Genomic DNA, 21,840 nt, shown 5'->3' with positions numbered 1-21,840 from the left:
CTGGACATCCGACTTGGCTCTGGAGTGAGCCGCTCTTTTAGCCTTGCAGTTCACATCATGGAGATGAGCTGTTCTATCTCTGTGTCATTCTCGTCAAACCAGTCCTGGTGTTTTCGGGACTTGCACCCAAGGATGTTTTTACAAGTATGAAGGATGGTGGATTTGAGCCGGCTCCAATGCCCTTCAATATCATCAGGATATTCCTGTTGGAGGCTTTCCCCAAGAGAAGCCTGAAATCGTTGCTGAGTGACAGTTTCCTTCAGGCTTTCAAGGTTCAGCCTTGGCCGGATCTGCTTCTTTTGAATCCTCCTCTTCCTCTTGAGTTTGATGGACATCATGGAGCGGATGAGGCGATGATCTGTCCTGCAGTCAACTGCATCAGTCATGGCCTTTGTGATGTTCACGTCACGGCGGTCCTTGGCTCATACAATGACATAGTTAGGACAAATTTAGAGGGATATGGGCCAAACGCAGATTGGTGGGACTAGTGTAGATGGGACATGTTGGTCGGTGTGGACAAGTTGGGCCGAAGGGCCACTCTATGATTCTAAACCGGCTGTAATACTCGAGGGGATGCACGTTGAATGGTCTGGCCAATACACCGTGTGTTTCTGCAGCTACATAGACATGTGATTGTCTCAGATCACAGGGAGGGCTGTGCTGGGGGTGAGGGGGAAGGGTGAATGTTAGGGGTGTTGTAGGAGGCGGGGATGGAACGAGGCAGTGTGTGAGTGGGTAGGGTGCAGGGGATGGAGGGCTATGAACTGGGGAGGGGTGCTGAGGATGGATGTAGTTGGAGAGTGGATGGATCATAATAGTGGAGTGTCTCGGAGGGCTGGGGTAGGGAGCAAGGGGTTGTTTGTGGGTGTGGGTGGTGGGGTGAGTGTGTATCGAGTGAGGGTGGAAGGGGAAAAAACAGTGTGGGGAGTGAAGCCAGTGGCTGTGAGGGGAAGGATGCTGGGAGTGACTGCTGAGTGAACGGGGGCTTGGCGGTGGGCGATGCTTTGTTGTGGAGGATCGGGTGTGAATAGGGATGGAGAGGGTTTGGTTTGAGGGCGAGATGGGGCGCTGTGAGGGGTGGGGTGCAGATGCTGTCAAGTCAACTGTGTTGAGTTTATTGTCATGTTTTCCCTCTCCCCCTTTGGCCCTGGTGCCCTAAGCACGTGCTTAGTCTGCTTAATGGTTAATCCGCCCCTGGGTGGACGGGTGTAGGACAGGGTGGGCAGAGAGGATGGAATGGGTGGGCAGGAGAGGGCAAATGGAGAATGAAGTGTGCTGGAACCAGGGGAATAAGGGGAGGGTGCGAAGGTAGCTGTGAGAGGAGGGGATGAGCCGCTGCAAGCCGCCTGGCCCGCGTCCCGATCCGTTTTCACTTTCGCCTGCAACCGCTGAGCGTCGGCGGCGGCTGCCGAGCTGGGGGCTGCGGCCGTGCACCGAGCGATGGCCACCGCCACCGTGTCCCTGAGCCGGGACAGTCTGGCCTGCCCCATCTGCCTGGAGCTGCTGAACGAGCCGGTGACACTGCCGTGCGGCCACAGTTTCTGCCGGGGCTGCATCGGCCGTCACTGGGAGATGCAGCAGAGCGGCGGCTGCAGCTGCCCGAGCTGCCGGCGTAGCTTCGAGCCGCGGCCGTGGCTCGGCACCAGCACGCTGCTGGCCCAGATCGTGTGCGGTCTGGCTCAGGGTGCGCCGCCGCCGGCCGCCGCCGGGCCCGGCGATGTGACCTGCGACTCATGCCCCCGCCAGCAGCCGCTGAAGGCCGAGCGCTCCTGTCTGCAGTGCCTGGCCTCGTACTGCCAGGCGCACCTGCAGCCGCACCGACAGAGCCCGGCCTTCCGCCACCACCGCCTGGCGCCGCCGCTCCGCGACCTGGGGCTGCGCCGCTGCCCGTTGCACGGCAAGCCGCTGGAGAGCTACTGCCGCACCGAGCGCCGCTGCGTGTGCTGGGTCTGTGCCCTGCGGGAACACCGCGACCACCAGGTCAGCACCGTGGAGGAGGAGGCGGCACGCAGGCAGGTACGGCCCGGGGTTGGGGGCGGAGGGAGATGGAGGATCTGGACATGGGGATGTGGACATATCTGGAGGGTGGGAGGATCTGAGAATGGGGGTGAAGGTGGGAGTTGTTGGCGATACGGATGGGGCGGAGTGGAGAGTAGGAGGGGATGGGGAGTTTAAGAAGGAACTGCAGATGCTGGAAAATTAAGGTGCACAAAAATGCTGGAGAAGCTCAGCGGGTGCAGCAGCATCTATGGAGCGATGGAGATATGCAACGTTTCGGGCCGAAACGTTGCTTATCTCCTTCGCTCCATAGATGCCGCTGCACCCGCTGAGTTTCTCCAGCATTTTTGTGTACCTGGGAGGATCTGGAGATGGGGATAGATAGGGGAGGGTCGGAGGACGTGGAGATCAAAGATGATCGGACTTTACTGACTGTCTTTCACTAAACGTTATTCATGTTATTCCTTTATCGTGTCGCACCGAGGAGGAGGCGGACACTGTGGACGGCTTGATTGTAATCATATATTGTCTCCCTGCTGACTGGTTAGCGCGTAATGAAAGCTCTATCGCCTTTGGTGGAGATAGGGATGGGGCGGAGAGTGGGAGGGAATGGGGATGGAGCAGAGGTGGAGGTTGGGAGGATCTGGAGATGGGGATGAGGTGGGAGGAGGTCGGAATTGGGGGCGGGATGGATAAGGTTGAGCGGAGAGAAATGAAGGAAGCTCTAAGGACGAGTCCCAGCAAGAGAGAGAGATGCTGCATCTTTCAAAACAATCAAGAAGGGAGAGCGACTGAACAGGAGAATGGGGTTGAGGGGGAAAATAGACTACTAGGCGGCGGAGAAGACTCGATGGGCCGAATGGCCTAATTCTGGTCCCAGGAAGAGAGAAGGGAAAGGATGTGGGCATCCGAGGACAGAGAGAAGTGATTTCTCTGGAGGTGATCTGAGCTTGTAGTGTATCAGGATGGAGGGGTGAGGTTTGAAGTGGTGGGGAAGAGGGTGACGGGCCGTGGAATAGGATACCAGGAGGTGGGGAGAGGTATGAGGGTAGTGTTACCCCAGGAGGAGGGAGGGAGGGTAGAATGTGGGTGGGTAGAGTCCAAGGGAGGGGAGGGGGATCTGGGGCATTAGGTACAGAGGAGGATGGGGAGAAGGTAGGGATAAAAGACAATAGGTGCAGGAGTAGGCCATTCGGCCCTTCGAGCCAGCACCACCATTCAATGTGATCATGGCTGATCATCCCCAATCAGTACCCCTTTCCTGACTTCTCCCCATATCCCCTGACCCCGCTATCTTTAAGAGCCCTATCCTTTAGTACCCTATCTAGCTCTCTATTGAAAGCATCCATAGAACCTGCCTCCACTGCCCTCTGAGGCAGAGAATTCCACAGACTCCCAACTCTCTGAGAAAACTTGTTTCCTCGTCTCAGTTCTAAATGGCTTACCTCTTATTCTTAAGCTGTGGCCCCTGGTTCTGGACTCCCCCAACATCGGGAACATGTTTCCTGCCTCTAGCGTGTCCAAACCATTAACAACCTTATATGTTTCAATAAAATACCTTCTCATCCTTCTAAACCCCAGATTGTGCAAGCCCAGCCACTCCATTCTCTCAGCATATGACAGTCCCGTCATCCTGGGAATTAACCTTGTAAACCTACCCTCAATAGCAAGGATGTCTTTCCTCAAATTAGGGGACTAAAACTGTACACAATACTCCAGGTGTGGTCTCACTAGGGCTCTGAACAACTGCAGAAGGATCTCTTTGCTCCTATATGACTCTTCCTGTTATAAAAGCCAACATGCCATTAGCTTTCTTCACTGCCTGCTGTACCTGCATGCTTACTTTCAAGGGAGTGTGGAATATGAGCATGGGAGGTGGAGAGGGGATCTGGGGGATAAGAGCAGCAGGAGAGGGTTGGAGTGTGCAATTCAAGGATATGGGGAGATAAATGTTGTGGGCTTTGAGGGTGGGGGAATGAGTGTGGAGAGGATCTCGGTCTGGGAGAGGGGCATGGTGTCTGTTATGTCCCCAGGGGGAGGAGCAGTCAGAGAGATTTGCACATGGTGAGAGGAGGGCATGATGCAGACCCCGAGGTGATAAGTGGGGCAAAGCCGAGGTTTGTTGGGGGGGAGAAGTGGAATCAGTGGCTGGGAATTGTGCCAAGGAATCAGGTAGACAGACATGGGGCTCGGAGACTGGAGATTTAGGTCCAATCTTGGGCAGCAAGGTTGGAGTGGAGTAGGGTGGGGAGTTAGTAGATGGGCTGTTGTTTGGGAGAGTATAGATATGGCTGGACCTGAAAGTGGAGAGAGAACTGGGCTGGACACTGGAAGGCAAATAGCATGATGTGGACTAACTTTGGTTTTGATGGGTGGACACCATTGAATGGCAAGATGTAGGTGGGGTCAGTTTGCTTGCGAGACAGTATTGGAATTGGAGTGTAGATTTGGGTCAGGATCAAAGGTCAGGGATGGATGTAAGATTTATTGAAACCTTAATAGCAACTATTTTTGCAAGAAAGTGCATTCTGGTTTGATCGGTCATCAGCCTCAACTCTGAGAGGGATGGTTTGGGAAGATTTAGATGTCCACTTCTGCAACCACAGCACAGTGGGATTTCTTATGCCACACTTATGTCTGTGCAGTAGTCAGACTCACATGGAAGTTAGAGGTGAGTAGGTAGCTTGGAGGTAGAAATGCAAACCAGCCAGCCGATGTTTAGAACCACCTTACATCCATGGAACCCTCTCTGTCTCTAAAGCCCAGGACTGGTGGTACAGAGGTACAGTGAAAAGCTTTCATTACGTGCCAAACAGTCAGCAGGAAGACAATACATGATTACAATCAAGCCATCGGCAGTGTACAGATACATGATAAAGGAATAACATGAATAACGTTTAGTGATAGATAAAGTCCAGTAAAGTCAGATTAAAGAAAGTCTGAGGGTCTCCAATGAGGTAGATAGTACTTCAGGACCGCTCTCTAGTTGTTGGTAGGATGGTTCCGTTGCCTGACAACAGCTGGGAAGAAACTGTGCCTAAACCTGGAGTTCGTTTTCACACTTCTTTGCCTTTTGCCTGAGGGGAGAAGAGGGAGCAGCCAGGGTGTGACTCGTTTTCGATTATGCTGGTGGCTTTGTGATATCTCCTAGCGATCATTTCAAACACACGTGAGACTTGGGTTTCACTGGTACAGAATGGCTTGAATGGCTGTGGGAAGAAGCCAAGTTTCTTTCCCGAAGTGGGAGGGGGGAGATTTTTCTGTGGTGTGGTGTGGAGTGAGGTGGTTTTGATGAGTGGGTCACCTTTGAATGGAGGGGAGAGGGTGGTTAGTTTGTTTACAGACAGTGTTTAATTTTAATTATGTGCAGAAGCTGATCATGGAACGGAAGAAGGAATTAGAGGAACATTTACAGATCACAGCCAATGAGATTGGAAAGTGGATTCAAAACATTGATTGTATCAAGGTGAGTGTCCAGTACAGTGAATGTAAATAACTCAAGTCAAGAGCATTTAAATGTCATATGCACCAGGAATAGAACAATGACATTCTCACTTGCTGCAGGCTTTACAGGCACATTAACACAACAAATAAATATACACTCAATTATCAGTTATACAAGGTAATAAAACAGTAATAGTGCAAGCTGAAGGACATAGTGTGACCTTATACAAAGTCTAATGTCATACGTGATAGGAGTAGAATTAGGCTATTCAGCCCATCAAGTCTGCTCCACCATTCAACCATGACTGATCAATCTCTCCCTCCGAACTCTATTCTCCTGCCATTTCCCCATAACCTCTGCCACTTGTATTAATCAAGAATCTATCTATCTCTGCCTTAAAAATATCCACTGACGGCCTCCACAGCCTTCTGTGGCAAAGAATTCGACAGATTCACCACCCTCTGACCGAAGATCACCACCCACTGACTAAGGAGTTCTGAACTCATAGTTCTGTTCTGAGGTGGGGTTGTGGTTTGGGTTGTGCAGGCTGGTTCAAAAGCTGGGTGATTAATGGAAAGAAGCTGTTCTTGCATCTGGAGATAATGGTTCTCAGGCTCTGCATCTTCCTCCAGTGAGATGAGAACTTGACCCGCAACATGGACAATTAATTTCACTCTCACAGATGTTGCTCACACCTGGGGGTGTGTGGAGGAGAGACCATGGGAAAGGCCAAGTCATAGACCCTCTCCCCCGGCAACTTGCTTCTCATGGCCAGGGAGAGGCCATAGCCTGAAAACCAGTGGGCACAAACTTATCTTCATTGCGGCACAGTGGCCTAGCGGTAGAGCTACTGCCTTACAGCGCCAGAGGCCCGGGTTCGATACTGACTACGGGTGCTTGTCTGTACAGAGTTTGTATGTTCTCGTTGGGTTTTCTCAGAGATCTTCGGTTTGCTCCAACACTCCAAAGACGTAGAGATTTGTTGGTTAATTGGCTTGGTATAAGTATCTGTAGTGTGTATAGAGTAGTGTTAATATGCGGGGATCGCTGGTCGGCACTAAAGTGCCTGACCCAGTGCCAAACTCGGGCCAGCTCTCGACATTGGACGTTAACTCTGCCGTTTCCTGCAGGAATCCACCCAGCGGGTGAAGGGCGATGCCTTGGCCAAGTTCAGCGAGCTGATCGGTGCCGTGCAGGTGGCACAGAGAGAGGTGCTGGGGTTCATTGAGCGGGAGCGGCAGGCGGAGCTGAACCGGGCCGAGCGGGTCAGGAAGGAGCTGGAGCAGAGGTGGTCGGAGCTGAGGCAGGAGAAGGTGCGGCTGGAGGCCCTGTCCCAGATTGAAGACAGCATCGCCATCTCGCAGGTGAGAGCGCCAGGGCTGATTGGGTGGGGGAGGGGGGGGGGGAGGAGAATGGTGTTTGTTATTGCCAATTGTCCACTATAACCGAGTGAGGGATTCGCTCCAAGCACCTAGTAGTCACTCCATAAAACAATGAGTTGCTTTCAAATGCAATGGTCTTTTTAACAGCTAAAATGTATTTTTGTTACTGCAAGTTAAAAATATTAATATTAATATAAAACTATGAATATAAAATATTAATACAATTTATTACATGGTTTAATAATATCTTTGTGCACTGTGCCACTGTGGGGCAGTATTGTGGCGCAGCGGTGTATTTGCTGCCTTACAGCGCTGTATGGAGTTTGTATGTTCACATTGTGACTGCTTGGGTTTCTCCCACATTCCAAAGACGTGCAGGTTTGTAGGTTAATTGGCCTCTGTAAATTGTCCCTAGTGTGTTAAGATTAGATTAAAACTAGTCCCTAGTGTGTTAAGAGTAGATTAAAAATAGTGTACAAGTGTTCATTAGTCGGTGTGGATTTCGTGGGCCGAAGGGCCTGTTTCCACGCGGATCTAAAGTGAAGAAGGCTCCCAACCCGAATCGTCACCCATGCTTTTTCTTCAGAGATGCTGCCTGATTTGGTGAGGTACTCCAGCACTTTGTGTCTATCTTCTTAAATTAAGCTAAATGTTGATCAAGGCAATTGCATGTCAATTTCAATGATCTCCCACCATGTAACTAACAGCCTATGTTCTTAAAGAGAAAGAAGTGTCCTCCGTCCCCATTGTTTAATTATTCTGTATTTTTTGATAATTCTGTATCATCTCTCTTTTTTTAAAATTTCTTTATGCACAACTACTACGGACTGACGCAAAACTGCATTTCGTTGTACTCATACTTGTATTTGTGCGATGACATTAAAGTTGAATTGAATTGAATTACTGTGGGGATGCTACACCCATTATATCCGAAAACTATTGCAAAGAGGTCTATAATATCGAGGGTAGACTGTACACACTCAAATGAACGCACCCACACACATGCCTAGGCACACGCTCAAAACACAGGCACACTCAAATATGTGCATACCGAGAGATTTAACGAAGTGCTTGCGTTTGCATACTTAACGGTGCAGATTCCATTGCCAAACCTCCTCCTCCACTTTAACTGTTGTGGGACAGGGAATCCCAGGAATTAGTTGGGAAGTTGCATTTCAATTTAGTTTGGTTTTGTTTGGAGATACAGCGCAGAAACAGGCCCTTCAGCCCACTAGCGATCCCCGCACACTAACGATATCCTACACGCTAGGGACAATTTAAAATTTTACCCAGCCAATTAACCTACAAACCTGTACGTCTTTGGAGAGTGGGAGGAAACCGGAGCACCCGGAGAAAACTCATGCAGGTCACAGGGAGAACGTACAAATGCCATACAATCAATAGTCAGGATCGAACCCAGGTCTTTGGTGGTGTTCGGCTGTGCCACCGTGCCACCCTACAAAGAGACATCCACCGCATCCTTGAACCTTTTTCTTTGTTCGCCTGGGAATATTTTCCAAGCTGACAACTCTAGGGAGTCTGCTCCAGGAGTCTGAACTTGGACATTTGAATGAATGGATTGTCCACAATGACTGATTGAGCATAATTACAGCCTCAGCATTGATGGACAAAGGACACAGACATCAGTTTGCTTCTTTTTCTGGTGAATTTGGAGGATTTTTGCAAAGACTGTTCCTGAGATTTTTCCATTGTCTTGAGGTGCCAGCTGTAGGTAGTCTAGTTCTTGGATGTGGGTAGGAGAGCAATTTTCACCACTGTCTGGGAGACCTAGAGTGTAGTGTCCTGCCCTTTATGCCCCTGTCCCACTTAGGAAACCTGAACGGAAACCTCTGGAGACTTTGCGCCCCACCCAAGGTTTCCGTGCGGTTCCCGGAGGTTTTTGACAGTCTCCCTACCTGCTTCCACTACCTGCAACCTCCGGCAATCACCTGCAACCTCCGGGAACCGCACGGAAACCTTCGGTGGGTCGCAAAGTCTCCAGAGGTTTCCGTTCAGGTTTCCTAAGTGGGACAGGGGCATTTACCTTCGAGGAAGGTTTAGAGGATTTTGCAAAGCCAGATCGTGTCAGGAAAAATGTTATTGTAACCAGAGTGCATGTATGCTCAGTTGCAGTCTCTCTTGCATGCAGACCCTCAGACAGGGGCACGCAGGAATCTATTCCACACATGTACAATAATGAGCCACAGGGAGACACAAGAAACTGAGATGCTGGAATCTTGAGCAAAACACAAAGTGCTGGAAGAACTCAATGTCAGGCAACATCAGTGGAGGGAATGGACAGGCGACGTTTCAAGTCAGGATCCTTCATCGGACTCATTGGGCCACTGAGTGTGTGTCGATCCCTCACTACAGTGCAGACCCACCAATGACAACTCTAGTACGTTACACGACAATCAAAAATATGCAGATACTGGAAATCGGAAGTAATATAGAACCAGAAAAATAGTTGCAGGAGTAGGCAATTCGGTCCTTCGAGCCAGCACCGCCATTCAATATGATCATGGCTGATCATCTAAAATCAGTACCCCGTTCCTGCCTTTTCCGCATATCCCTTGATTCCTTTAGCCTGATGAACTAAATCTACCTCTCTCTTGAAAACATCCAGTGAATTGACCTACACTGCCTACTGTGAGAATTCCACAGATTCACAACTCTCTGCGTGAAGAAGTTTTTCCTCATCTCAGTCCTAAATGGCCTACCCATTATTCTTGAACTGTGACCCCTGGTTCTGGACTCCCCCAACATGGGAACATTTTTCCTGCATTTAGCCTATCTAATCCTTTAAGAATGTTATATGTTTCTATAAGATCCCCTCTCACTCTTCTAAATTCCAAAGAATACAAGCCCAGTCGACCCATTCTTTCATCATATGTCAGCCCCGCCATCCCAGGAATTAACCTGGTGAACCTACGCTGCACTCGCTCAATAGCAATAATGTCCTTCCTCAAATTAGGAGAGCAAAATTGCACACAATACTCCAGGTGCAGTCTCACCAGGGTCCTGTACAACTGCAGTAGGACCTACTTGCTCCTAAACTCAAATGCACTCGCAATGAAGGCACGCATGTCATTAGCTTTCTTCACTGCCTGCTGTACCTGCATGCTTACTTTTAGTGACTGATGTACACGCACACCCAGGTCTCGTTGCACCTCCCCTTTTCCTAATATGACACCATTCAGATAATAATTTGCTGTTCTTTCCACCAAAGTGGATAACCTCACATCTATCCACCTTATACTGCATCTGCCAGGCATCTGCTCACTTACCCAACCTATCCAAGTCACCCTGCAGCCTCATAGCATCCTCATCGCAGCTCACACTGTCATCCAGCTTTGCGTCATCTGCAAACTTGGCGATGTCACATTCAATTCCCTCGTCTAAATCGTTAATATATATTATAAATAACTGGGGCCTGGAAGGACTGAAACTGCTTAAAACACACAGCCGGTCATGCAGTGTCTTGAAAAGATGTTGCCATGCTCATTTCTTTTGACTAATGTCTTTGCCCCAGAATGAGGAACAGCACATTGTCATCCAGCTGAGCATATTGCAGCATATTGGATTTGATATACAGTTCGGTAACTTCAGGCAGCTAACCCATTCTGCTGTATGTTATTCACCTGTCCCTGTACTTTCAACTGTTTTACTTTCTCCGCTCCCTAATGGCGTAGAAAATGCTCTCACCTGCTCTGCATTTTCTTCAGCTCTGACCTGCACTTGACAACTTTTTGTCGCCTGACAACTGATTTGTTTCTCGCTCTGTCTCTCTCTAATTTCCCTCATTACTCAACTGCTGAGCGTTTTTTGATTTTGTTGTGGCAATTGGCTGTGGTAATTGCAGCAGTTTGTGGTACAATTAAGTTCAGCACAATCTTGACACACAGAGTTTGTTATCCGCATTTTCTGCATGTAATCGGATTATCGAGGGAAAAGTTTGGTTTTATGTTACCATTTCCTGTCCATTTATCATTCTCAGGAGTATCTGGATTTTAACGACATTGCGGAGAATCCTGCCTCACCCCCTTTAACAACTGGCCTGGAAGCTAAACTTGGCAAGGTGGAGAGAGCTGTCTCTGGACTCTCCACTCTGATTAAAGACCATGTGCAAACTGCCTGGACTAAGAACCTGGAGAACATTGGCTCAGCAGGTCAGTAAACCAAAGCACCCATTGAGATCTTGAACAAGGTATGTCGACCACATTGATGAGGGTTAGGTGAAAACTGAGCATGCCCCATATGTCCTAAACTGCTGATTGTACATTGGATCTTATACTGGGAGCTCTCTATCAGTCATTGACTGCTCTTCAACCTCGGGGCACCAACTAGAGGAGACGTCAACAATTCCAAAATGCTGGAAAAGCTCAGCTAGTCAAAAATCACCTATGGAAGGAGAAACAGTTAATATTTTAGGTCAGCAATCCTTCATCAGAACTGGTAGAAATGCCACTGGATAGGAGGAGTGCACCGATTAGGAGACCATCATCACAGGAATCTGGCCATTTGGTGTGGTGGTGGTGGTGTGCATCTTCCCTTTCTCACTGCTTCGGTCTGAGTTTGGGGAAAGGATTCAAAAGAGGCTTCCTTACCAATTCCCCAATCTCTTTTGATGTTTGAGGCTGGTTCAGGAGTACTGGCTGCTTGGGCATTCATCAGGATAAGGCAGTAACCAACCTTTACTCATGCATGCCTGGATAGCATGCAAACAAGGTTTTTCCACTCTATCTTGGTACATGTGCCAATGATAAACCAATACCTGCAGGAAATGATTCCAGCTTAACCCTGGTTTCTAGATAGGTAGTGAAGTTGCCTTAAAACTTTTAAAAGTTTGTTTTGTTCAGTGATTTTCTATTCGGTGATGGCAAGGTACTGTGAGGAGATGTCACAGCGGAGTAGACAAATAGAGACACAAGAGGGAACAGATGTTGGAATCGTAAGAAAAAATGTTTTGGAGGAACTTACACTTTCTCCACTTATTTATTTGCTCAGTTTGAAGAGAGGTCCTAATCTGAAACATTGACCATCCATTTCCCTTCACGGATGCTGTTTGGTCCACTGAGTTCCTCCAACACAGATTTGTGCTCAAGATACCAGCATCTACAGTCTATTGTGTCTCCATTTTACTGCCCACTACAAAATCTCCTCAATATATGCCCACGTTAAGGAAGTTCTCTCTCCGACATCAATCTGAAAAGGATCATGACCCTAAATGTTGTCTGCGCATTTCCCTCCACAGATGCTGCCTGACCCACTGATTTCCTCTAGCTATGATTTTTTTTTTGGTTGATCAGTTAAATTTCTGCACTTTTTCTTCTGAATCTGGGAAAGTTGACTCTCTCTGCATTTCGGTCTGGGTTTAATGATTCCACGTTGAATTAAGGGTATATCCAGACTTCAACATTGCTTGTTATTGATTTTTTTCCCTTCAGTATTTCTCAGTGAATCAAATTTGGACTTGAATCACTCAGACAAGAGTGACCCTGAGTAGAGAGATCATTACTCTGTCTGATCCGTGCTGTCTCTGTCCTAGGGGTGTAAATTGCAGTTCCACCCAAAGTTATGAGCATTCACTAAACGTATGTGCGACCTGCAAGGATGGATTTGCTGGCTGCTGCGAGCTGCAAGCTTCTGTGGTTTGTGCACTATTATTGCATCTGGCAGAGGAGTCTGAATGGTTAAACGCCCTGGTTTCAATACATGTTGCTCTTGGTTGCCCTATATTTTTACTTCAATATATTGCGAGGTGTGTAAAAAGGAAGTGCGGATGTTGGTACTTACTGAAGATAGACACAAAGTGCTGAGGTAACTCAGCGGGTCAAGCGGCATCTCTAGATGCAAGAGCAACAACGACAGATAGCACAATGGGCTAAGAGTTCGGCTGGTGACCGGAAGGTAGCCAGTTCAAATCCCGCTTGGAGTGCATACTGTCGTTGTGTCCTTGGGCAAGACACTTCACCCACCTTTGCCTGTAATGGAATGTTACGGCGGCAGGCGCGGGCACACCGCGACGCCCTGTGTCTCCCTTTCAAGGGAGATGCTAAAAATGCATTTCGTTGTCTCTGTACTGTACACTGACAATGACAATAAATTGAATCATTTCATTTCATTTTTTTTCATTTCATTTCATTTCATTTCATTTCATTTCATTTCATTTCATTTCAAGTCTGAAGAAGGGTCCCAATCTGAGACGTCACCAATCCTTTTTCTCCAGAGATGCTGCTTGACCCGCTGAGTTACCTCAGCACTTCGTGTTTATATTGCGAGGTGGTCATATTTCCCATTTGCGAACTGAAGCTGAATGCTGTCGTAACCTGGGGAAGATCCGTAATCAAAATCCTGTTACATGTTTATCTGTTTATCTTCTGCCATAGATGATGAAGAACCTATTCTGAGCCCTTCGGCCAGCATCTCCCATGAGGAGCCACTGCTCCCTGAAGCACAGAGACGGGAGGACCTCTTGCAATGTGAGTAACACTTCCAATCCTGTTCTGCCTCGCCAGTTCACACCAGATTAGGGTTAAGGAGCAGAATTTGGAGGGGTTCCCAGGACGATGTGACAGTACATTGACAAAAAGGGTGGCAATGGGCAGGGTGTGTTTGGAGGGATGGGAGAAATTGACCTGGGAGAAGTCAGATGTTGGAGCAGGGGAGAGGATAAGGTGAGTGGGGGGCGTTTGAAAGGGGTGAAATGGGGCTTGAAGTCAACATGAAGGCAGTTTGTAAGAGTGGGTGGGGAGAGCGGGTGGGATGTTGGAGAGCTGGAGAGGCATAATGGGAGAGTCATGATCTCTGATGCCACCATTAATTTGCCTTTAGTGAGTAGCGAACACTCAGATAAGTAATGCAGCTGAAGCCATTACCAGGCAGATTCCTCACCACTCTTTCCCAGATATGAGGGTTAGACGTGCAACCACTTATATTAAGAGGAAGGGAGAAGAGGGAATTAAAACGGTCCATCGTGCGGTATGCCCACCCAACCCTGCACTGGAGTGAGGTTCTCGCCCCAGAGTGGACAGTTCGGATCTTGTCACCATTGAGAGAGATGCACAGAGCGAGCACTCAAGGAACAGGAAGAGAGTGGATCATCAGGCTACGGTGATCGATTTTGTCATCAGCTCCATTTCCTTGCCCAGTCCCAGTGAATCCCCACCCTGTAATACAAAAGTCTCTCGATTGCAATTTCTAGTTGGTGAATTTCTGGGATTCTCTGTCTCCGATGAGGTCAACCATGGTATTTAAAGAAGAGCAGGCAAACGTTGTGTTAATTTGGATAATTAATGATGATGGGACAATGGCACAGATGAGGTCTGGGGCAGGTCAGCTGTGATTGAATGGTGGAGCATGTTTGAGGGGTCAGATGGCCTTCTCATGCTCTGTCTTGGATGGTATCGAGCTCCTGACTGTCACTAGTGCTTGCCTGCTACTTCTGTTTCAATGAGAGCAGAACCTTTCTGTTCCTCTTCTTCACAGAGCCATTTCCTAGTGAGGGCAGAAAGCCAGCATTGTCAATGTTGGTTAAGGACTACCAAGAAAGCCTAAAAAAAGTACAAAGATGTTACCAGTTTGAGTTACAAGGAGAGCCATAATAAGCTGGGTGTTTTTCCCCCTAGAGCGTAGAGGAGTGATCTTCTAGAGGTTTACAAAATCACGAGGCTCATAGGTAAGGTGAATAGCCAGTCTTTCCCCCAGGGTAGGGGAGTATAAAACTAGAGTATAAAAGGACCGAGAGGCAACACTTTCACACAGGGTTAGTTTATGCAACAAGTTGCCAGAGGAAGTGGTAGAGGCAGGTTTCATGATATTTAAAAGACATGGACAGATACATGGATAAAAAAAGGTTTGGAGGGATATGGACCAAACACAGGTAAGTGGGTTCAGCTCGATTGGGCAACAGTCAACTTGTACAGGTCGGGCTGAAGGACTAGTTTTCAGTGCTGGAGGGTTTGTGTTATAAGGAGAGGTTGATTAGGCTGAGTTTTTTTTCCCTGGAGCCCAGGAGCCTGAGGGGTGATAATATAGAGGTTTATAAAATCATGATGAGCATAGATAGGTGAATAGCCAGTCCTTAACGCAGGGTTGGAGAGTGTAATATTAGAGGGCATAGATTTAAGGTGAGAGGGAAATAATTTTAAAACTATCTGAGGGGAAAGATATAAACACTGAGGCTGGTGTGTATGTGGAACGAGAAAATGGGAGAGGCGGGTACATTAAGATATTTAAAAAACACTTGCATAGGTACAGGGATAGAAAGGATATGAAGGATATGGACCAGGCGCGAGCAAGTGGGACTAGCTCAGTTTGGACGAGTTGGGCCGAAGGGCCTGTCGTGGAGCTGCATGCCTCTTTGACTCTCTTTGTCCGAGTTGTTTCTTGCGCCTGAGCAGTTGTGTGTGTTACAGATCGCTGCCAGCTTACGTTGGATCCCAGCACGGTACAGAAGGAGCTGTACCTGAGTGATGGAAACCAGCGAGTGACCAACATCTACCCGAGGTCGGAGGATTATGAGCACGGCCCCGAGAGATTCGACCTGTGCTCCCAGGTGCTGTGCCGGGAGCCGCTGGGCGGCGGGCAGTTTTACTGGGAGGTGGAGCTGAACGATGGCGACGCCATGATCGGCATCACCCACGGGCAGATCCGCAGGAAAGGCTCGGACAGCTGCTGCATCCTGGGCCGCAACCTGTTCTCTTGGTGTGTGGAGTTCTGGTACAACAATGTGTCGGCTTGGCACAACAACGAGGAGACCAGGCTGCAGGTGGGCAGATACGGCCGCATCGGAGTGTGCCTGAACTGCCCAGCCGGCACGCTGACCTTCTATGGAGTCACGGAGCAGCTGGTCATCATCCACCAGTTTCATGCCACTTTCAACAAACCCATGCACCCAGCCTTCTGGGTCTACTGCGACACCACACTTAGCATCTGCCAGTGCCCTTAGTATCTGCCAGGGGCTACACAGTCAATCAAGCACTTACTTTTAGTGTGTTCATAAAGAACCTAGGAGATGATCATCTATTTTTTTTCTGCCATCTTTGTCGAGATATAAAAACTGGCCCAAATATCAGGAAGGACTTCTCCTGGGCCTACTTGAGGTGGAAGGCAGGTATTCCTCTGAGAAATGCCACCTCCAGCAGCGGGGGATTCCCTCTGGACTGCCCTGAGAATATATACAGACAGTACTGGAAATGCTCAGCAGGTCAGGCAGCATCAGTGCGGAGAGACAGAGAGTTGAGTTGCATGGGGGGATTGTTTAGATGGATATGACAAAGAGAATATCTGTGGTAGAGTGAGACCAAATGGGTTGATGTGGCGACTAGAAGCAGATTACGCTGCTTTGTCTGTATGTTATGAGTTGCTGGTTGCACAACAGTGGATGGACATGCCCAACTGGTCAAACTGTAGTGGAGAGGAAAACTGAGGCAGAATTACAACTAGATGATATGTGGAAAGGCAGAGTTCTCATACAGACAGAGATAGTGAGTTCCCTAAAGTTGGACAATTGGATATGGTATCCTTGTAGGCTGTGGTGAGACCAGAGAGGGGAGAGGTGTTCATCGGCTGCCCAATAAGAAAAACACACTCATGGTGAAATCCAACTTTATTCCGTTAAATACACAGGAACATTTCAAGAGCCAGCTGCTTGCGTCTGGCTTTCCTAACTAATGTGTATCATATTACCATGTAACGGGTGGCATGCACATATGTGTGGTGAAGGTTATAAATGGCATGAATTAATAAGGGTTAATCTACAATTGGGTGTTGTGTTGGACTTTGTTGCGACAGTACATGTGGCTGCCTGGGAATATTGGCTAAGTGCTTCATTCTGTTACTGGGGCATTGCCGAGATGGAGGTTTCCTGGGATGCAAGAGCACAATTATCTGACATTAAAATCTGGAGATTGCAGAGATAGCTATAGAAAATGCAGGATTTTCCTAATTGGGGTCCATTCACGCACACCACATAACTGTTGCAAGGGAGTGCTCCTCCATCTTCAATGCTAGCAAGCAGAACTATCAGGCCAGACCCATTGTTTCAGCCTGCCCTTGCCCCATCAGGAATCACAAAGTCACGTAGCAACTGTATAAATGTTTGGTATGGCTGCATTTGGAGTACTGTGTGCAGTTCTAACCACCTCATTATGAGAAGGATGTGGAGGTTTTATAGAGCGTGCAGAAGAAGTTTGCCTGCTGCTGCCTGGATTAGAGGGCATTAGCTATAAGGAGAGATTGGACAACGTTGAATTGTATTATTTGAAGTGTCGGAGGCTGAGGGAAGGCCTGATAGAAGTAAAATCATGAGCAGTATAAACAGAGTAGTCAGGTAGTTTTTCGTGGGTGAAAATTACAAAAACTAGAAGGCATTGCTTTCAGATGAGGGGAGCAAAGTTGAAAGAAGATGTGTGAGGCAAGATGTTTTACCAGATGGTGGTGAGTTTCTGGAATGCACTGCCAGGGATGGTGGTGGAAGCAGATACGACAGTGGTGTTTAAGAGGGTTTTATGTTGGTACTCGCATATGCAGGGGATAGAAGCGAATGTAACACGTGCAGGCAGAGGTCATTGACTTGACGTTATGTGAGGCACAGACATCTTTGGCCTGAGGGACTGTTCCATACCATGCTCGTTTATGTTCTTCTGTACAAACATAATTCTTTCTATCTTAACTCTCTCTTTTCTCCCTGGTACAGTCCATTTCCACAAACATACGTGACACTTTGCCTGCCCTCTGCCAAATCTACAGTTTATAATTCCAAAACCCTAACCGGATCATCTTCAGGCTGGATATACGATCTCTCTGCATCTCCATCCTACATCAGCATGTGTGAGGGCCCTCTGCCTCTTCCTGGAACAGGAGCCAACCATCTGCAAACTCATTCATCACGCTGAACTTGTCCTCATATTGAACAACTTCTCCTTCAACTCCACTCATGCCCTTCAGATGGAAGATATAGCTGAGGGCAGGTACAGTGGAGCAGTGGTAAGGTTGCTGCCTTACAGCACCAGAGACTCCGAATTGATCCTGAATATGTGTGCTCTTTGTACGGAGTTTGTACGTTCTCCCTATGACAGGGTGGGTTTTCTCCGGGTGCTGTACAGTACAGAGACAACGAAATGCGTTTTCTCCGGGTGCTCTGGTTTCCTCTCACAATCAATAGACGTATAGATTGTTAATTGGCTTCTGTAAATCATAAATTGTCCTTAGCGTGTCGACAAGTGCTAATGTACCGGGTGAACATTGGTCAGCACGGACTCGGCGGGCTAAAGGGCCTGTTTGTACACTGTATCTCTAAAGTTTAAAGCCTACACACACTCACATGGCTCCAAACAACGTTTTCCAGTGGGATATCTGCAATAACCCATGGTTCTGTCCTACCCAGGCCCACTCCACCAACTGCATCTCAGGTATATCCATTCGTGATGCTTCCTGAACTCAACTTTCATCATCTTTGGAGCCAAGGCCTACATTGCTGACGTGGCCCTTTCTTGACCACTTCCCTCTTTAGATGTCTCTGTTCCTATCTCGGGGGATAGGCTGGCCGCACACATCCACGACAAGCCAGCAGTCTCTCTCAGCTACCTTGATCATACTTCTTCCCACCCTGCCCCTGTGTGGATTCCGTCCCATCACCCCAGTTTTTCGGTCTTTGTCACATTTTCTATGCACAGATACCTCTGAAATATCTCCCTCCTTCCAGAACCGTGGCTTCCCCTTTACCACCGTGGACAGAGTCCTTGACCGCATCATCTATGTCCTGCACCTCAACTCTCACCCCATCTTGCGTTATCTCACCTTCCACCCCCATACATTGGAATATCCTTTGCAATTCTGCCAGCTCCAATGTTCCGCCAGTGGACACACGTCCCTGTCCGTCCCCTTTCAACATTTCAAGGGGATTCCAATTGCCTTGTCTACTTTCCCGGGCCTCCGAACCTTTCCCACCATCCAGCGAATCCAAACTTTCCAGGAAAAAGAGTGGTTCACTTGCACTTCCTCTGATCTAATGTAGTTTAGTTTAGTTCAGTTTTGCGATAGGCGCAGAAACAGGCACTTTGGCCCACTGAGTCCACATTGACCATAGATTCTCATACGCTATACAGCATCCTGCACATTAGCGACAATTTTAACGAAGCCAATTAACCTACCCACCTGTATGTCTTTGGAATGTGGGAGGAAACCAGTGCACCTAGAGTAAATCCATGAGGTCACAGGGAGAATGTACAAACCCGGATTCAGAGTTTTGAATCTGTGGAATTTTCTGCCACAGAAGGCAGTGGAAGCCAATTCACTGGATGTTTTCAAGAGAGAGTTAGATTTAGCTCTTAGGGTTAAAGGAATCAAGAGATATGGGGAAAGAGCAGTATCGGGTTATTGATTTTGGATGATCAGCCATAATCATATTGAAAAGTGGTGCTGGCTCGAAGGGCCGAATGGCCTACTCCTGCACCTATTTTCCATGTTAACTCCGTACAGACAGCACCCATAATCAGGATCGAACCCTGGTCTCTGGCGCTGTAACGCAGCAACTCTACCAATACGCCACCGTACCCCCCATCCCTGTGTGGCATTCCCTATCTTGGAGAAACACGGCACAGAAAGGTGGGTCGCTTCACAGAGTACCTACATTCAGCCTGTTTCCCACCATTTTAACTCCCATTCCCTCTCCCATTCTAAACTATCTGTTCTCGGCCTCCTACAGTGTCACGACGCCCAATGCAACCTCAAGTAATAACACCTTGTCTTTCTACTGGGAACATTGCAGTCTCCTGAATTCTAACCCTCTCTTTCGGAAATTAACATTTCAACCTCTCATCCATCTGTCATTTGAGGTCACATTTTCTCTCGCCATTGGTGTAGCCTTCTCGGCATTTACCACAGCCTGACTCAACCATGCACAATACAGGCAGTCTGCCTCTATAACTTCCTCATTAGTCTCACCTCATCACAGTTATTCCCTATGTTTTACCTATTCCTCCCCATACTCTCTGCCCCTGAAATATAACGTGTTTGCTCGGGCTTCAACCTCAGACATTAACTTTGTTTCTCTCTCCGTGGACTCTGCCTGATCTGCATTGTGTGTCCAGAATTTTCAGTTTTATTTCAGATTTTTAATAGACAATAGGTGCAGGAGTAGGCCATTCGGCCCTTTGAGCCAGCACCGTTCAATGTGATCATGGCTGATCATCCCCAATCAGCACCCCATTCCTGCCTTCTCCTCATATCCCCTGACTCCGCTATGTTTAAGAGCCCTATCTAACTCTCTCTTGAAAGTATCCAGAGAACTGGCCTCCACTGCCTTCTGAGGCAGAGAATTCTACAGACACACAACTCTGTGTCAGAAAAAGTGTTTCCCCATCTCCGTTCTAAATGGCTTACCCCTTATTCATAAACTGTGGCCCCTGGTTCTGGACTCCCCCAACATCGGGAACATGTTTCCTGCCTCCAGTGTGTCCAAACCCTTAATAATCTTACATGTTTCAATAAGATCCCGTCATCCTTCTAAATTCCAGAGAGTACAAGCCCAGCCGCTCCATTCTCTCAGCATATGACAGTCCAGCCATCCCAGGAATTAACCTTGTAAATCTATGCTGCACTCCCTCAATAGCAGGAATGTCCTTCCTCAAATTAGGGGACCAAAACTGCACACATCTGCAGGGTTTTTTGAATTTCATATTCACTAACTATCGGTATTATATCCTGAATATTCACTATCTATTGGTGTTGTAGCCATGTCATTTCAATAATATCAAGTGTTTGCTCTGATTTAATTTTACATATTCGAGGAGCCATATACTACACAGATTTCAATATGTATTGAAGGACTGTCCAGCATTTGTTTTGGTCTGTACTGCCAGTGACGAATAAACCTCAATGTGTATCATGTTTTGCAAGAATTGTTTTGCCTTTTTTGTTCTGGAATAACTTTATCGAACCATCTCTTTCTGCTGGGATCTCAACTGTTGATCCCATCTCTCTCTGCTAGGACCTTTCATTTGGAGCCCTCTCTCTGTTCTGGGATCTCTCTTGTGTGCCCCCATCCTATCATTTGCTGGGATATTTCCTCTGGACTTTTTTCCCTGTTCTGGGGCTTCTTGTAAAGTTCCCCTCTCTGTGTGTGCTGGGATGCCTACGGTTCTGGGACTTCTGCTATAGTTCCCTCTCTCTTTCCTGGGACCTCCCTTGGAGTCCCCTCTGTTCTGGAACCTCTCCTGTACTTACCCTCTCAGTGCTGGAACCTCTCCTCAAGATTCAAGATTCAAGAGAGTTTATAGTCATGTGTCCCAGATAGGACAATGAAATTCTTGCTTGCTTCAGCACAACAGCATATGGTAGGCATGAATACAGAACAGATCAGTGTGTCCATATACCATTATATAAATATATACACACATGAATAAATAAAAAGATAAAGTGCAAATAAACAGACAATGGGCTATTAATGTTCAGTTTGTTTGGGTTGAGTTTAATAGCCTGATGGCTGTGGGGAAGTAGCTATTCCTGAACCTGGACGTTGCAGTTTTCAGGCTCCTGTACCTTCCTTTACTCCCTTCTAACATTTCCGGGACTTCTTTGTGCTGGGACCTCCCCTGTAATCCCATCTCTCTGTTCTCCAATTTCTCCTGGACTCCCGTCCCATTCCCTCACAATGCCAGAGCTTCCTCATGCCCCTCTCTCTGATCAGGGACCTCCTCCAGTCCCCTCTTCCCCTCTGAGCCCTTCCTGTAGACCCTAATCTCTGTGCTGGGACTACTCAGGTATTTTACCTTCCCTGTTCTAGTCCCTGCTTTAGCCCCTCTCCATCTTCTGGGCCCGCTCCTATTTTCACCTCTCCCTTTGCTGGGACCTCCTCTAGCCTCTCATGCCACCTTCCTGTAAACCTCATTTTCTGTGCTGGGACTTCTCACCTGTAGTCACCCCCCCCCCCCCCCCCCCCCCCCCCCCCCCCCCCCCCCCCCCTTGTTCTCGGACCTCCTGTTGTCATCCTTCTCTATGTGCTGGAACTTC

General features: G+C 48.0%; 1 protein-coding gene across 1 annotated transcript; it reads left to right on the top strand.

Moving 5' to 3' along the window:
- Positions 1-943: 943 nt before the first annotated feature.
- On the top strand, positions 944-17,921 carry LOC129699376 (tripartite motif-containing protein 16-like). The gene is made up of 6 exons (XM_055639097.1): positions 944-2,016; positions 5,369-5,464; positions 6,574-6,807; positions 10,823-10,994; positions 13,215-13,307; positions 15,243-17,921. The coding sequence occupies exons 1-6, from the start codon at positions 1,441-1,443 to the stop codon at positions 15,773-15,775; spliced, it is 1,704 nt and encodes a 567-aa protein (XP_055495072.1). The 5' UTR covers positions 944-1,440; the 3' UTR covers positions 15,776-17,921.
- The last annotated feature ends 3,919 nt before the right edge of the window (positions 17,922-21,840 follow it).

The sequence above is a fragment of the Leucoraja erinacea genome, chromosome 8 (assembly GCF_028641065.1).
Source record: "Leucoraja erinacea ecotype New England chromosome 8, Leri_hhj_1, whole genome shotgun sequence".
Taxonomy (NCBI): Eukaryota; Metazoa; Chordata; class Chondrichthyes; order Rajiformes; family Rajidae; genus Leucoraja; species Leucoraja erinaceus.
This window is presented reverse-complemented; position numbering and strand designations above follow the sequence as displayed.

Coding starts and splice junctions, on each gene's coding strand:
- LOC129699376 (XM_055639097.1), top strand. CDS start 1,441: ATGGCCACCGCCACCGTGTCCCTGAGCCGGGACAGTCTGGCCTGCCCC. Junction 5,465..6,573: donor AAAACATTGATTGTATCAAG/GTGAGTGTCCAG, acceptor CGTTTCCTGCAG/GAATCCACCCAGCGGGTGAA. Junction 10,995..13,214: donor GGAGAACATTGGCTCAGCAG/GTCAGTAAACCA, acceptor CTTCTGCCATAG/ATGATGAAGAACCTATTCTG.